Source organism: Carassius gibelio, chromosome B22 (genome assembly GCF_023724105.1).
Source record: "Carassius gibelio isolate Cgi1373 ecotype wild population from Czech Republic chromosome B22, carGib1.2-hapl.c, whole genome shotgun sequence".
Lineage (NCBI taxonomy): Eukaryota > Metazoa > Chordata > Actinopteri > Cypriniformes > Cyprinidae > Carassius > Carassius gibelio.
This window is the reverse complement of record NC_068417.1, coordinates 38,456,263-38,472,427: the sequence shown is the minus strand read 5'-3', so window position 1 is coordinate 38,472,427 and position 16,165 is coordinate 38,456,263. Positions and strand designations below refer to the sequence as shown.

Genomic DNA, 16,165 nt, shown 5'->3' with positions numbered 1-16,165 from the left:
AACCAAATAAAGCATAGTATTAGTTCAAAGATGCAATCATAGAAACATTTGTTAATCATTATTTTAGAATTATTATGTGGTCAGCAAAAAACAAAAACTATAAAGGACTGTCCTTTTCTTGCATTCTTCACAAACCACCAGCCATGAGAGCTGTTGTACTTGCCTTGACTGTAGCCTTTGTGGGTAAGTCAGATTTTTGAGTACTGTTATTATATTCAAAAACTTTATTTTCACGTTTTTGTCTCATTAACTTATTTGTTTCTTGTAGCGAGTCAACAGATTAACCTTGGTAAGTGTTGATTTGGTTTTCTTTTAAGCAAATTACTTGTACATCTACAACAGAATAAATGTCTTAAAACAGAATAAAATATAGTCAATATAAATTATGTTTCAGTCCCTGAGTTTGCCCCTGATAAGACCTATGTGTACAACTATGAGGCTCTACTCTTGGGTGGCCTTCCTCAAGAAGGTTTGGCCAGAGCAGGTATAAAGATCAACAGCAAGGTTCACCTCAGTGCTGTGACAGAGAACATCTTCTTGATGAAGGTAATTATAATCCCTGCTAACCACTACTGTTACAAGCAATCGCAATCATTTAAATGGAAAATGTCCCTTACAGCTCATGGAACCTGTAATCTACGAGTACGCTGGTATTTGGCCCAAGGATCCATTTTTTCCCGCCACTAAGCTCACCTCAGCATTGGCTGCTCAGCTTCAGATTCCCATCAAGTTTGAGTATGCTAATGGTGTGGTTGGAAAGGTATTTGCCCCTGCAGGAGTCTCCCCTACTGTACTGAACTTACACAGAGGTATCCTCAACATCCTTCAGCTCAACGTCAAGAAGACCCAGAACATCTATGAGCTGCAAGAGGTGAGAAAGTAATCCTAATTAAAAAAAAATGTAAAAACTAATTTAAGTTCCGCAATCTTATTTTTTTGACTCGTCCTTCAAGGCTGGAGCTCAGGGAGTGTGCAGGACCCACTATGTCATCAGTGAGGATCCAAAGGCCAACCACATTACCGTAACCAAGTCTAAGGATCTGAGCCACTGCCAGGAGAGAATCATGAAGGACGTTGGCTTGGCATACACTGAGAGGTGTCATGGATGTACAAAGGTAAAGAAAAATAAATATTGAAAGTATTTCTCTTTTGACAACATGGACCAATTTTTTTTTTATGAATTATCTTGCACTTCTAAAAGATTTTCAATTAATTATTATCTAGAGTAAAATACTTATCTGTGTCTTTCAACAGAGGGTCAAGAGTCTGATTGAAACTGCAACTTACAACTACATCATGAAACCATCTTCCACTGGTGCACTGATCACTGAGGCAAAAGTTGAGGAAGTGCATCAGTTTTCACCCTTCAGTGAGATTTATGGTGCTGCCCAGATGGAAGCAAAGTATGTTTGATAAGCTGTGAAGTGGCAATATTTGTAACACATTTCATTATTTTAAAAAAAATGGTTCACTTACAAAAACAATTGTGTGTGTGTGTGTGTTACAGGCAAACCTTGGCTTTTGTTGAGATTGGGAAGACCCCTGTTGTTCCAAACAAAGCTGATTACATGGCACGTGGATCCCTGCAATACGAGTTTTCAACTGAGATTCTTCATACCCCCATACAACTCATAAACATTAACAATGCACCAGCACAGGTAAAGGTGTAGATTAATTTACTTGTAATGCATCAAAGCTTTTGATTGTAAAAAAATCCATCCATATTGAACTGTCAAGAACTGATGCATGACCAATGCCTTTTTCTAGATTGTGGAGGTCCTGAAGCACTTGGTTGCGAACAATGTGGCCATGGCCCATGACGATGCTCCACTTAAGTTTGTTCAGCTCATTCAGCTCCTGCGTGCTGCCACCCTAGAGAATATTGAGGCTCTCTGGACTCAGTTCAAGAATGAACCAGTTTACAGGTAGAATTTTAAGGATAATGTTAACAAATTGTAGCTAAAGAGAATCTTTAAAAATTGTATCCATATAACAATGACTCTGTTAGGCGCTGGCTCCTGGATGCTCTTCCTTCTGTTGGCACACCAGTCATTGTAAAATTCATCAAGGAGAAGTTCCTGGCTGGTGAACTTACCCTTCCAGAGTTCATTCAGGCTCTTGTGGTTGCTCTGCAAATGATCACTGCTGATTTGGAGAGCATACAGTTGACAGCTGTGGGTGTATATAATTAGACAAAAGTTTTGTTTTATGTATGTTGACAAAACCAAACAAATCATTTTCATATCCTTTTGAACAGAGTTTGGCTATTCATGAGAAACTCTCCACAATCCCAGCTCTCCGTGAAGTTGTAATGCTTGGATATGGTTCCATGATTGCCAGGCACTGTGTTGCAGTTCCCACTTGCTCTTCTGAGCTTCTCGGGGTAAACAGTTCAAGCCTTAAATATCTGATAGGGATTTGCCATTTGCTGTTTTCTTATTGTACTGTATGTGTATCACATTCCTCAGCCCATTCATGAGATTGCTGCACAGGCCATTTCTAAAAATGACATTCCTGAAATCACATTGGCTCTTAAAGTTCTGGGCAATGCTGGTCACCCTGCTAGTCTTAAACCCATCATGAAGCTCCTGCCAGGACTGAGAACTGCAGCTACATCTCTGCCCCTTAGAGTCCAGGTTGATGCTATCTTGGCCCTGAGGAACATTGCCAAGAAAGAACCCAAACTGGCAAGTGTCAGACATTGTGAGAATTAATTATTGTAAAATGGCCCATTTTCTTCCAATAATAAACTGACCTTGTTTCTTGCCACAGGTTCAGCCAGTTGCCCTGCAGCTTGTGTTGGATAGAGCTCTCCACCCAGAAGTGCGCATGGTTGCTTGTATCGTGTTGTTTGAAACCAAGCCCTCAGTGGCTCTCATGTCAAGTCTTGCTGGTTCTTTAAAGACTGAAACTAACATGCAGGTTGCGAGTTTTACCTATTCCCACATCAAGTCCTTGACCAGAATCACTGCTCCCGACATGGCAGCTGTGTAAGTAAAATTATTTGTTTGTTTTATATAATCTCTTCACATGATCAGAAGCTGACATTAAGCTGTTTATCCATTTTAGTGCTGGTGCAGCTCATGTTGCTATCAAGCTTTTGAGTCCCAAGCTGAACAGGCTTAGTTGGCATTTCAGCAGAGCCTTCGAGTTTGACATCTATCAGAGTAAGGCTTGAAAACTAAGGCATTTGTAATGTATCTCTTCATAAGATTTCATAAAATACATACCCATTAATGGTATTCTTACCTTTGTTCCTGTGCAGCTCCTTTTATGGTTGGAGCTGCTGGCAGTGCCTACATGATCAATGATGCTGCAACCATCCTGCCCAGAGCTGTTGTAGCTAAAGCACGTGCTTATCTGGCTGGAGCTGCAGCTGATGTTCTTGAGGTGGACTGCCTACCAAAAATATTACAAATCATTACTTTATTTTCACCAATTTTATCGATTGTATTATTGAAATCGAATTTATTGTTTTACAATCTTTTGATAGTCTTCTCTCAATTGCTACTTTGAAACAGATTGGTGTGAGAACTGAAGGAATCCAGGAGGCTCTTCTGAAATCTCCTGCTGCAGATGAAAGTGTTGACCGTATCACAAAGATTAAGCGCACCCTGAGAGCAGTAAATTATTCAAATTTTATTGTTTGCTAATGAATTTAAGACATGACATTAAATATAATCCCATGATTTCTGTATGCTCCTTCAGCTCATAAACTGGAAGGCTTTGCCAACCAGTCAGCCACTGGCTTCAGCCTATATCAAACTGTTTGGACAGGAGGTGGCTTTTGCCAGAATTGACAGGACCCTCATTGAACAAGCAATATCGGTACTGTGTTCAAGTTCATGTATCCTCTTTTATGAGCATAACTCTAAAGTCAATTTCTCCCTGACTTATTCATTCAGATTTTAGATTCTTAAATTCTTTTTAGATTTATTTTGTGCCTTCTCATTAATAATATCCCCCAGCTTTCCACTGGACCCAAATCACGTGAACTGTTGAAGGCGGCTCTTAAAGCTTTGCAGGAAGGAATTGCCTTGCAGTATGCCAAACCTCTGCTTGCAGCTGAAGTGCGTCGTATCTTGCCAACAGCAGTTGGTTTGCCCATGGAGCTCAGTTTCTACACTGCTGCCGTTGCTGCTGCATCCATCAATGGTGAGATTTTTTTTCTCTTAGAATTTTTCCATGGAAATGAGGGAGCCACCTCTTAGTTTTATATTGTTTTGTTCATCCTTCTAGTTAAAGCCACCATTACACCTCCTCTCCCTGAGGAGATTGAGACCATGACTGTTGAACAGCTGAAGAAGACTGATATTCAACTCCAAGCTGAAGCTAGACCAAGGTTCACTTTTACAAATGCATTAAAGACCGTATGCAAACTTGGTTTTCAAAAATATAACCTCTCTTATTCTTATTTTTAGTATTGCTCTCCAGACCTTTGCTGTGATGGGAGTGAACACTGCCTTGATCCAAGCTGCTGTTATGGCGAGAGGAAAGATCCGTATAATTGCTCCTGGAAAAGTGACTGCAAGAGCAGACATTCTCAAGGGCAACTACAAGGTGGAGGCTCTGCCTGTTGAGGTTCCTGAACATATTGCTGCTCTGAGGTAACAAGATCTCAGTCATGCCAGCATTGCAGCAATGAATATGGAATATCTCTACAAATTTAAGTTTTCTCCAATATTTTGATAGCTTTGAGACTCATGCTGTGGCCAGAAATATTGAAGATCCTACTGCTGCGAGGATTGTTCCATTGGTGCCGGAGTTGTCACTGCAAAACCGCCAGAGACATCTTGCTGGATCGGTAAGCCACACATGTACTGTATACTGCATATGGAAGTATGAAAAGACTTCTTTTGATGTTACAATGCTTTTTTTTTTTTTAGTCCTCTGAAATCTTTGATCCTGAGATGCCACGTGATGCTCCTGCTCCATTTGACAAGACTCTCTGTCTTGCTGTCCCATACATTGAAATCAAGGGATGCGTTGAGGTGCACTCTCACAATGCTGCTTTTATTAGCGATGCTCCTCTGTTCTACATAATTGGACACCACTCAGCACGTGCTACAGTGGCAAGAGGTATTTTTAGAAAAAATACTTAAATTTGCATGATGTATTTCCAGATAATGATAATTAGTTTTGTCGTTTTGGCTTTAGGGGAAGGTCCTACAGTTGAAAGACTGGAGCTTGAAGTCCAAGTTGGTCCTAGAGCTGCCGAGAGGCTCCTTAAGCAAATCAGTCTCATTGATGAGGAGACTGCAGAAGGAAAGGCTTTCCTGTTGAAACTGAAGAAAATCCTGGAGACTGAAGATAAAAACAGGTCTGTCTCTTCTGAAAGCAACAGCAACAGCAACAGTAGCAGCAGCAGCAGCAGCAGGAGCAGTAGGAGCAGCAGCAGTTCAGGCTCTTCAATGTCCAGCTTTCGTGTGAGCAAGGTGAGGACCAGGGATCTTGCTTGGCAGCTAACATTTTTATCATCAGTCTCTCATTTTTTCCCCCATCTTTTCTTATGGGATTTTAGACTACCAAACCCATGGATCCCTTCAAGAAATTCCACAAAGATCAGGCAATTACTAAATAATACTTTGTACTCATTACTTTTCAAAAATAACATGTTTGTGTATCTTTATTTGGAGAGCCGGAGTTCCTTCTAGTTCAGTTAATATTATACAAAAACTTTGCAGTACATGGCACACCATGGATCCTCAAAGGCAGTTAGCAGTGGAAGCGCTGCATCTAGTTTGGAGCGTATCCAGAAACAGGTGAATCGATATCTGTGATTTGTTTCGTCCATAACAAAATCTACAAAATAATTTCAAACTTCTTGAATGAAGTTTAAATGCTTGTTCATTCTTTCAGGCTAAATATCTTGGGGATGCTGTTCCACCTGTTTTTGCTATCATTGCCCGTGCTGTTAGAGTAGATCACAAGTTGTTGGGTTACCAGCTTGCAGCCTTCTTTGACGAGCCAACTGCAAGGGTGCAGCTCATTGTTTCTTCCATTGCTGAGAATGACAACTGGAAGTTGTGTGCTGATGGTGTCCTTCTGAGCAAGCACAAAGTCACTGTAAGATCATTTAGCTGGAATTCCTAAAAAAAGGTCTAATTCCGTTCTTGATGATCTTGATGACTGCTGTACATTTTTATCTGCAGACCAAGGTTGCCTGGGGTACAGAGTGTCAACAATATGCAGTCATTATGAAAGCTGAAGCTGGAATCCTTGGAGAATTCCCTGCTGTCCGTCTAGAGTGGGAATGGGAGAGGCTTCCAAATTTAATCACCAACTATGCCAAAAAGTAAACACCATGATCAAAAACTATTTTGTGATAACTGCATACATTTTATTTTTTAAATATTTTCCCCCACTTACATATAACTTTTTAAACAGGCTGTCTAAGCATATTCCTATGGCAGCATTACAATCAGGGTTCAGGTTTGAAAGAGCCACAAACAGTGAGAAAGAAATTGAACTGACTGTGGCCTTGCCCAGTAAAAGGTCCCTGAATGTCATAGTAAGGGTTCCAGAGGTGAGTGGGCAGTAATATTTAAACTATGACTCACTCAGAGATAAAATAAGAAAAAGTACTGTAAATATTGTAACAAATTTCTGCTGTTTTAGATGACACTGTCGAGGATGGCTATTCCCCTCCCTGTCACTGTACCCATCAATCCAGATGGATCTCTTTCTATTTATATTGATCAAGACATTATGTTCAGAGTCCAGAATTATATCTATGATCACACCGCAGGTACAAATATATAACATGACTTACATGACCTAAATATATTCTAAAACCATTCATAACCACACTTGTTTTTTATTTCCTTTTTTTTAAGCAAAATGCAGCATGATACAAGACACAATCACTACGTTCAACAACAAGAGGTACAAGAACGAAATGCCCATTTCTTGCTACCAAGTCTTGGCTCAGGACTGTACACCTGAGCTGAAATTTGTTGTTCTCTTGAAGAAGGATGAGTCTGAAAAAAACCACCTGAACATTAAACTTGCTGACATGTAAGTTCACTGTCTTGTTAACTGGTAGCCATATAATATGCAGGTTTTCTTACTGTGGTTATCATTTCATCACCACTGCACTGAGTAAATCACCTGTCTTTAACAGCAATGTCGATCTGTATGCTTTGGGCAACCAAGCAAAAGTTAAAATTAATGAAAGGGAAGTGCCCATCAGCAGCCTTCCCTACCAGCATCCCTCAGGTAGGTTCTAGTGTCCATGTGGTCTCCTTGAATAACTTCACATAACATGTTCAGCTAATGTAAATTAAATTGCCCTTCTTGTTTAGGCTCCATTCAGATAAGGGAGAAGGCTGATGGTTTGTCACTTTATGCTTCTGGTTATGGGCTTCAGGAAGTCTACTTTGACAGTGGTCATTGGAAGGTGACTGCAAGTTAATAAGCATTTATCAGCTACTGTGTTTCTGCAACAAAAACCCGTCATCCAGAGTTTGAGTATGTCATTTTTCATTTATAGATCCAAGTTGCAGACTGGATGAAAGGACGGACTTGTGGAATCTGTGGAAAGGCTGATGGAGAGATCAGACAGGAGTATACCACACCCAGTGGATACCTGACCAAGAGTCCAGTCAGCTTTGCCCACTCATGGGTGCTTTCTGCTGAGAGCTGCCGTGATGCCAGCCGTAAGATTTGTCTGACACTGTGTATTACAAAAATAGCATAGCATCCATTTTAAAGATATTTAAAAAAATTAATCTGTTTCCTCAATCAGAATGCCGCATGAAACTTGAATCTGTAAAGCTGGAGAAGCAGGTGATATTGAATGGCCAGGAATCTAAATGCTACTCTGTTGAGCCTGTGCTGCGCTGTCTGCCAGGCTGTGCACCAATCAGAACCACCCCTGTCACTATTGGATACCACTGCCTTTCCACACGTAAGTGAAGGCTGACATGACTTTGATTTTCACCTGGTTTTGCTTTACAAAACATATTTTACATCTTAAAAAGCAAAATGATTAATATAGGCTAAGTGGGAAAATATCTAATTTTGGTTTCTAAACATCATATGCATTTTATCATTCTGTGTTACAGTCTCTAACCTCAACATGCTTGATGGAGTCTATGAGAAGAGTGTAGACTTGAGAGAGACTACAGATGCTCATCTGGCCTGTCGCTGCAGTGAACAGTGTGCTTAAACCCACTTATTGGCTCAGTAGTACCTAATACAACACTTTTTGAAGCTGCTGTAAAATAATGCCTCATTTTCAATAAATGTGAACAAGCATTCTGAAAATTTGTCTAAAGACTACGTTTTTATCAACCGGTGCACAATATTTCCTACAGTTGTCTACTTCTGTTGTAACCACTATAAATATTGAGGGAACACACAACAATGGGTTTTCAATGACAGATTGTCATAATATTTTAAGAGCACTAAAAATAATAAAAGCTACACATACTGCTAAATACTACCTAACCTGAACCTCTCAGATACTGAATAGTAAGGCATTTACCTACACAAACTAAATTAGTGAAAACTAGTATAAATAGTTTTTTGAGTTATAGAACTGTCTTCAAAATGGTACCACCTGAATCAGCTGTTCATAAAAAACTCTCACCCATGTAATAATTTTCCTTTGTATCACTGCTACTTTCGCTCTTTTAATTCAAGCATGAATTGGGTATTACCACCATCTTGAGTCTCGAAGTGCATGTCAAGTGAAAATGGCCTCTGAGAACTATTTTGAGACATGTTTGAACTATTTTAAGCATTTTAAAGCAAGAAGAAAAAAACACTGATTCAAAGAAAAATAAACCTGTTAGTCAGTTAGTAGTAATAAACCCAATGCCATCTTTAATGTTTATCTTGCACAGGGATCCACACAAATCTTTGATCTTAAAAAATAAATAAATGGAATAGTATTGACTGAAATGAAGGTGAAGGTAGTGATGTAACATTTTTTTGATAATTCATCTTTTCATCACATACTGTTTGAGGAAGGACACATGGAAGATTGCTTACTAGTTGTCTGCCGTTTGGTTTGTTATTGTAGCCCAGTGTATCTTTATTTTTCTGTTTATAATCTATCTTAATATCCCTCTGTCATATAATTATCACCATACTTCTGATATTATATAAAAAACCAATTTTAAATTATTAATAATCTAAACTTTAGCTCTGCGCATTAGCATTTTGTTAGCCTGTTAGCTTGTCATTCACACAAGTGATGTGTTTTTCATGAACGGTTCTTTCAATTTGAACTAATCTTTATTGTGACTTGGGAACGATGAGTCGTCTCGGAAAGGGATTCGTTAATGTGCAACATCCTATTAGTTCTTTACGGGAAACAGAAATTATTTGTTTAGTTTACCTGTGAGTCTTCTGGTTTGGGTTTGAGTCATTTGTTAATCCCTTTAAAGACTCTATGCTGTCTGCACCAGAAGGTGAAATTATTAGTTCACTTCATGAGTCTTCGGGTCTGAGTCATTCGTTCTTTTGTCATGTGATGTGACAGCAGTATTGGATACAGAAATTAGTTAATAATTCCCTACCTTCCTTACAGTCACATTTACAGCCGTGTAATGTTTTTCGAGTGTCAAATTGTAGCTTTTTTATTTTTCACAATTCATACATTTGTGAATTTCTATCATGATGTTAACATTGAGTGTGGTAATTAAACATTATCCATATGATGAGTAAATATCACTCTGATGAAGCAAAGATACCTACATATCATAACAGCATAAAGTTAATAATATGTAATGTTCGTATCAAATAATGAGTGGGGAAGTGGGCACATGACAAAAGAAACAAAAGAACAAATCAAGCCCAAATACTTGAGAAATGAACTTCAAAACTGAGGTGCAAGGACATCTGTAAAATATGTAACATATGGGAGATGCTACAGACAGGGAAATCAGTTCAGGAACTAGATGGCTCAAGTGAGTAGGTTTGGGGATACCAGCTAAGCGTGCAGACACCAGCGGTGCATCCCTCACACTGGATACCAGTCTGTCACACAGAAAAAATTAACCTGTAAAAAATCTGAATGTAACAGACAGGACATGACAAGACTCTGGACGATCAGCTGTGATTTGACTCTGGACAAACAGCTGAGACGTGTCTTGATTCTGGAAGATCAGTTGAAATGTGATGTGACTCTGGACGTTCAGCTGAGACATGCCTTGACTCTGGACGATCAGCTAAAGCCTGGTTCACACTACAGGAGTTTTAAAATCATAACCGATTTTGAAATCTGGTTGCAACACACACGAGGAGAATCTTTACAGATTATCTTCCCTCAAATATAAAAACATACAAACACTACAAGATTTGAACACCGTGGCACATCACACACTGCAAGATATTATTAAGATTATTGTGCCAGAGGGAGTGCCTCACGTGATCGCCACTGAAGTTTTTTATTTTATTTACTTTTTTAGCATGCTAGCTTTGTGCACGCACCCGGTGCATACAAAACTGAAGAGACTTCACTCCAGAACTTCTCTTTCTCCTTACAGTTGTGATGCATTTTTTGCCACATTATACAGACAGTTGTGTTATTACAAAATGTCAAGAAACAGTTTCCTCTATCTCCACTATCCAACGAAGCCGCACATCAGCTATTTTGCCCATTGGCTGTGAAAGTACTGACGTAATCATATAGCCATCATCATCCCGATTTAAATCTTAAATATCAAACATGTTTGATAATAATCGTGGCTGCCCCGATTTCTGTGCGAGCAGATCGGGAGGTGCAAGATTCGATCGGTGAACACATTACCAGATAATCCACGCAGAGCATCGGGACAGATCAAGGTGCATGACAAGATGTTTGCTCCGAGTCTCGGGAGGGGGAAATCGGGGCTAATTCGGGCTAAAAATCCTGCAGTGTGAGTCAGGTTTAAGATGTGACATGACAATTGCCAATGTCCACATTAAAAGCTGCTGGATCCTTGTGGGGCTGAGTACCCTGTTACGGAGAGAACAGCAATTCTGTTAAGGAGAGACACCAACCTAAACAGATCAACAATCATCTGTTGGAACTTCTGCTAAAGCAAACTCTTTCTCCAGAACAGGGGGGTATGTTGTGGCCAAAACATCCTTCCGGAGCTGGACCTTCAAGGCAGAGCGATGGATGCATCTGACCCTTTCCAAATCATCCAGTGGTGCAATGGTATATACCGACCCACCCTCTTTAGGTGATTTTATGACCTGATACACCACCGGGCTCCACAGGTCGTGGATTTTATGGCGACCTCTAATGCCATACTCTCGTAAATAGACTAACTGGCCCTCCCCCAGTGGTGCATCATGGACATGGGCATCATGTAGCGCCTTATGGCGACCAGCAGCTGTTTCCAGTTTTCCCAAGCCCCTTCAAAAGCCACGTAAAGCCTGGCCTGATGTTCCCTCATCCACTCATGTATACTACCGGCCCCAATCTCCTGGACTCTGCCCAAGAGGGAGTCCACCTGGGAGCCTTGGCTCTTGTCCAAACATTATAAAGTATGGGGATTTGTCAGTTGCCTGATGATGGGTAGTGTTGTAACAGAACAACACTTGTGGGAGGCAGGCGGCCCAATCCATCTTCCGGGACACCGGCAAGGTACGTAACAGGTTGTGCAATGCCCTATTAAAGTGCTCGCACTGCCCATTCCCTGTTGGATGATAGGGAGTAGTGCAAGACTTTTCCACCTTATATAATACACAAAGCTGCTGTAACAGGGAGGACTCAAAGTTATGGCCCTGATCCGAATGGATCCGACTAGGGACACCAAACTTATAAAACCACTCAACCACCAATACTTGGGCTACGGTCTCCACCCATTGATCTTGTGTAGGCACAGCCAAGGTATACTTTGTAACAACGTCGGTCATGACAAGCACATTCTCCAGCCCCGACCGTGTTGGTTCCAACACAGTAAAATCTATGGCCAAAATTTAATTCGGCCTTGAGGCCAGAATATGGCCCATGAAGCTATTGGGAAGGAGTTGTGTATCCTTAGCAGCCTGACACTGTTCACACTCCCTACACCATTGTGCCACATCTGATGTCAAACCTGACCAAAAACAGCGCTGACGCACTAATTCAGTGGTGCATTTCACCCCTTGGTGCCCATGCTCCTGGTGTAACTGTGTCAACACTTCGTGATGTAATAGTGATGGTAAGACCACCTGTAACAGCTCTTCGCCACCATCCGAGCTGAAGACTCTACAGTACAATACTCCGCCCCGCTCACAAAAGCGACTCCATTGACGCAGAAAATTCAGCTGCCGATGCTCCTCAAAACTAGGGGGAACCACACGCCTCCAAAACCTCAATACCTCAATTTTAACAGGGTTTTCCTCCTGCAAGGCCTGCATGTCCAAAGCCAAACTAGGCAAAACAGCGACTGCTGCTTGAGACACCACTCCTATCTCTCCAGCCTGCCTTACAATGGCTGGGAGAGCTGTACCAGGCAGTACTTTTTCCAACTCACCCCGACTGGAAGGACCCTGTCGGGATAGTGCATCTGCATTCCGATTTCTCCTTCCAGCGCGATACCTTAGCACAAAATCAAAGGTGGCCAATTGTGCAGCCCATCGCTGCTCTGTGGCCCCAAGCTTGGCAGTAGTCAGGTGGCTGAGGGGATTGTTATCAGTGAAGACAACACACCTCTGCTCCCAGCAGATATTCTCTGAACTTCTCAGTCATTGCCCACTTAAGCGCCAGAAATTCCAACTTCGTAGAGCTGTAATGTGACATGTATGTGACATTTTGTGCTCAGTGGGCCTAAGACTGCGGCTAGCATAGGTTATGGGCTATACCTTCCCTCCCTGTTCCTGAGACAACACTGCCCCCAACCCTCCATGGCTAGCGTCTACTTCCAAGATAAAAGGAAGGGATAAGTCAGCATAAGCCAATACAGAGGCAGAGGTGAGCCTATTCTTCAACTCATCAAAGCTCACCTGACACTGTTCAGTCCATGCCATACCATCGGCTTGAGTCCTGGATTTACGACCAGCAAATTCAGCTACTAGACGGTGGAGAGGTGCAGCCAACTTGGCAAAACCCTCCACAAACCGCCTATAGTAGCTTGCAAACCCCCGAAACGACCAGAGGTCTACGACATCTATAGGGCGCTGCCATTGCTTTAATGCCTCTATCTTGCTTGGATCCATCGACACTCCTCTGGCAGAAATTACATGTCCCAGACAACTTACCTCTTGCTGAAAAAACCTACACTTTAGCCTTCAACCCCTCTCACTCCAACCGACTCAAAACCACCTCTAACCTCTCTAGATCTTGTGTCACGGAGGAAGAAAACACAACTATGTCATCCATGTATAAAAGAAGAGACTGACACTGCTAATCCCCAAATACCCTCTCCATCAACCTCTAGAAGGTGCTTGGGGCATTACAGAGCCCGAACGTCATGCGATTCCATTTGAAAAGACCAAAGGGTGTACAGAAAGTGGTCTTTTGTTTATCCCCCTCCGTAACAGGAACCTGATTGTACCCACTGGCAAGGTCAATGGTGGAAAACCATTTGCCCCTGTCAGTGAGTCCAAAGTTTCCTCTATGCGTGGCAGCGGGAAAGCATCTTTTTGGGATTTTGCATTTAGCTGACGATAGTCTACGCTAGGGCTGAACGATATATCGTTATCGTATCTATATCTAGATATGAACTTTCAAGATATTAATATCGAAAAAAGCAACGATATAGACGATATAGATTTCCCCTCTCCGCGCTTGCCCTGCATACAACTCTGGCAGTCACAACAAACATCAGTTTTACGTGTGCCCTTGACCGCACCGCTAAAGCCAGCGTGCACACATTAGGGACGTGGGAACTATATTGTGATGGGGGGGCAGCGTTTCCATGGTGACGCATCATTGCTTGTCACGTGACACACTGCAGCAGCAACAGCGCTGAATGATTGATGATCTGCTTTTATATAATTTTTCCTTTTTTATTCAGAATATTCACAAATGTGTTAGTTATGGCATGAAATATCTGATATTCCGATTGTCAAATACATGCAAGTGGAAGTATATTGTTGTATAAACACCTTTATAACGATCGCGTTAGTTGAGCTGTATGCGCGATGGCGTCGCTGTGTTAGTTTGTGCCGCAGACGCAGTTCAGAGAATCAGATCTGTTGGATTTACAACCTCTATGTTTACAACACGTGAATTCATCTACTTCTCCCGAAATACTTAAAAGTAAGTGGCTGGTGAACTGGGAATAGAATATGTAAACACTGAAGTTACTTACACAATGTGTATCTGGTATGAATAAAACGTGTCGAATTATAATGGAAAGGATTATTATTACCTCTTCCATAGACATCAGTGTGTATTTTATAAAATCTAAATGTATTGTTTTAAATGTATCGACAAAGTAGTACCTCAGTACGGGAGGGCCAGTGACCACGCTGAGGAAACTGCATCCCTGCAACATTCTGAGTGAGTTTATCTAATTGCTGCTGCTGTGATTTCAACATCTCCCGCAGCTCCCTCATCTCTGACTGAGAATGCCCGTGCACCCCAAACTGGATGCCATAAGCCATTGGAACTGACTGACTCCTACTCCTCGCTCCCCCTGGCATCCCCTCCTGTTCCCACCTAATCACTTCCCCACGCATCTCTAATATAGTAGAAGCAGGCTGGCGGCAAACTAATTGCTTCAGTTCCCGGCGGAGGGCACTATCAGCGACATATTTGACAAACTGATCACGCAACACAATATCAGCATCAGGGACAGCATTAGGAGATTGTTGTTTAACCCTCTTCAGGAGAGTCATCAAAGCCAGGGAAAACTCTAACAGAGATTCCCCATCTTGCTGTCTCCTGGAAAAAAATGCTTCTTGGACTGCTACATATGAATGAGAGCAGCCATACAACTCACATAAAATCTTCATAATCGTATCTGGATCTCCCCGTTCCCCACTGGGGCGATGTCTAATCTCCTCCCTCGCTTCACCTTCTAGGTGGTCAAAGAGGACCACATGCAAGCCTCAGCCTCCTCCACCCACTCATCAATACCTATACCAGAGTTGCCAGTAAATTTTGGACACCGTCTATCTCTAGGCACAAAGACAAACCGTTCTGGTATGACTAAATCAGCCTCCACTGGTTGGGGTGGACCAGATGCAGTTTCTGTAGCAACAGGAACAAAACTAGGGCCAGGTCACTCGCGCTTCCGATGCAAACGGTCATTGTCTGCTTTCAACTGTGCTACTAATGCTCGCAACTCCTGCATCTCATCCTCCATACTTGTCATGGCCACAATTAAAGATTACAACCTGCCTAAAAGGTCAGAACACATGCTGCTGTTTTGCTTCTGAGGGAAAATACAAATATTAAATGCAAAAATTATGCCCACGTCTCACTCAGGAAGATCCTTGCCCAACCAGGTAAACCCTGCCGACTACGCCAAAGTGTGGTGGATATTACAGATCTTAAATTTTACTAAGCCACAACTAGTTTCATCCGACTACGCCACCCTGGTGGGGGGCCAGGGAAATACTCCCAATTAGGACACACAGGTACGTCTTACCAATTGAGGGAAGGGAATTAAGTGAGACATGACTAACAATAATAATAATAAAAAAAAAAATATTATAAGAACATTAAAATTCTCTCTTCCGGCACATTTAAGTTTATAAAAATTATTCTCCAGGGCCAGGTTTAGTGGGAACAGGGCAGGCTGGCTGCAACTCTGGGGATCATCTAAACCCACCTAGATTCACACCAAGTCAACCACAGCACTCACACCCTGTAGAAAGAGTACACAAACATACACGGCACCCTGTGAAGCTCCCAAAGAAGAGTGGCTAGCCTCCCCTGCTCCACACAGAGTCCTCACTGGCTCCTGGAGAAGATAATAAACACATTAACCAAAAAATTACAAACTACAGTGAATAAAAGCAAACAAATTACTTTTACAAAACACTGGACGTGGTCACTTTAGTACTCAGGCCTCCTAATTGGCACAGGATACAGCTGGCACAAGCAGCAGTGCCTAAAGGGCACCAGAAAGTTCAAGACCGTAAACTAAGGACTATAACCTTTACATTGACCCAGTATAATGCATTGGACCGAACCAGAAAATAAACAATTGTACAATAAGTAGACAAAAACAGCAAATTAACACTGTTTGTTAAAGAAATAAACTACAAAAAAAAAGGAAATGAAAATGTC

At 41.6% G+C, this 16,165-nt stretch overlaps 1 protein-coding gene across 1 annotated transcript; it reads left to right on the top strand.

Annotated features, from left to right (window-relative positions):
• Positions 1-43: 43 nt before the first annotated feature.
• On the top strand, positions 44-8,268 carry LOC127987408 (vitellogenin). Its single transcript, XM_052589725.1, has 34 exons — positions 44-183; positions 269-289; positions 395-546; positions 620-871; positions 954-1,115; positions 1,255-1,403; positions 1,508-1,658; positions 1,768-1,925; positions 2,009-2,174; positions 2,258-2,383; positions 2,469-2,687; positions 2,773-2,990; positions 3,070-3,167; positions 3,266-3,390; positions 3,522-3,623; positions 3,709-3,828; positions 3,969-4,155; positions 4,240-4,342; positions 4,422-4,607; positions 4,693-4,804; positions 4,887-5,079; positions 5,158-5,435; positions 5,522-5,566; positions 5,685-5,762; positions 5,860-6,066; positions 6,153-6,295; positions 6,388-6,526; positions 6,619-6,748; positions 6,837-7,017; positions 7,124-7,218; positions 7,305-7,399; positions 7,493-7,658; positions 7,748-7,909; positions 8,067-8,268. The coding sequence occupies exons 1-34, from the start codon at positions 75-77 to the stop codon at positions 8,168-8,170; spliced, it is 4,932 nt and encodes a 1,643-aa protein (XP_052445685.1). The 5' UTR covers positions 44-74; the 3' UTR covers positions 8,171-8,268.
• Positions 8,269-16,165: the final 7,897 nt, after the last annotated feature.

What these genes read in the sequence shown, in the direction of transcription:
- LOC127987408 (XM_052589725.1), top strand. Translation starts at nt 75, where the DNA reads ATGTGGTCAGCAAAAAACAAAAACTATAAAGGACTGTCCTTTTCTTGC. An exon ending in CGAGTTTGACATCTATCAGA is followed by an intron (nt 3,168 to 3,265) that starts GTAAGGCTTGAA and finishes GTTCCTGTGCAG; the next exon opens with CTCCTTTTATGGTTGGAGCT. An exon ending in TTAAGCGCACCCTGAGAGCA is followed by an intron (nt 3,624 to 3,708) that starts GTAAATTATTCA and finishes ATGCTCCTTCAG; the next exon opens with CTCATAAACTGGAAGGCTTT.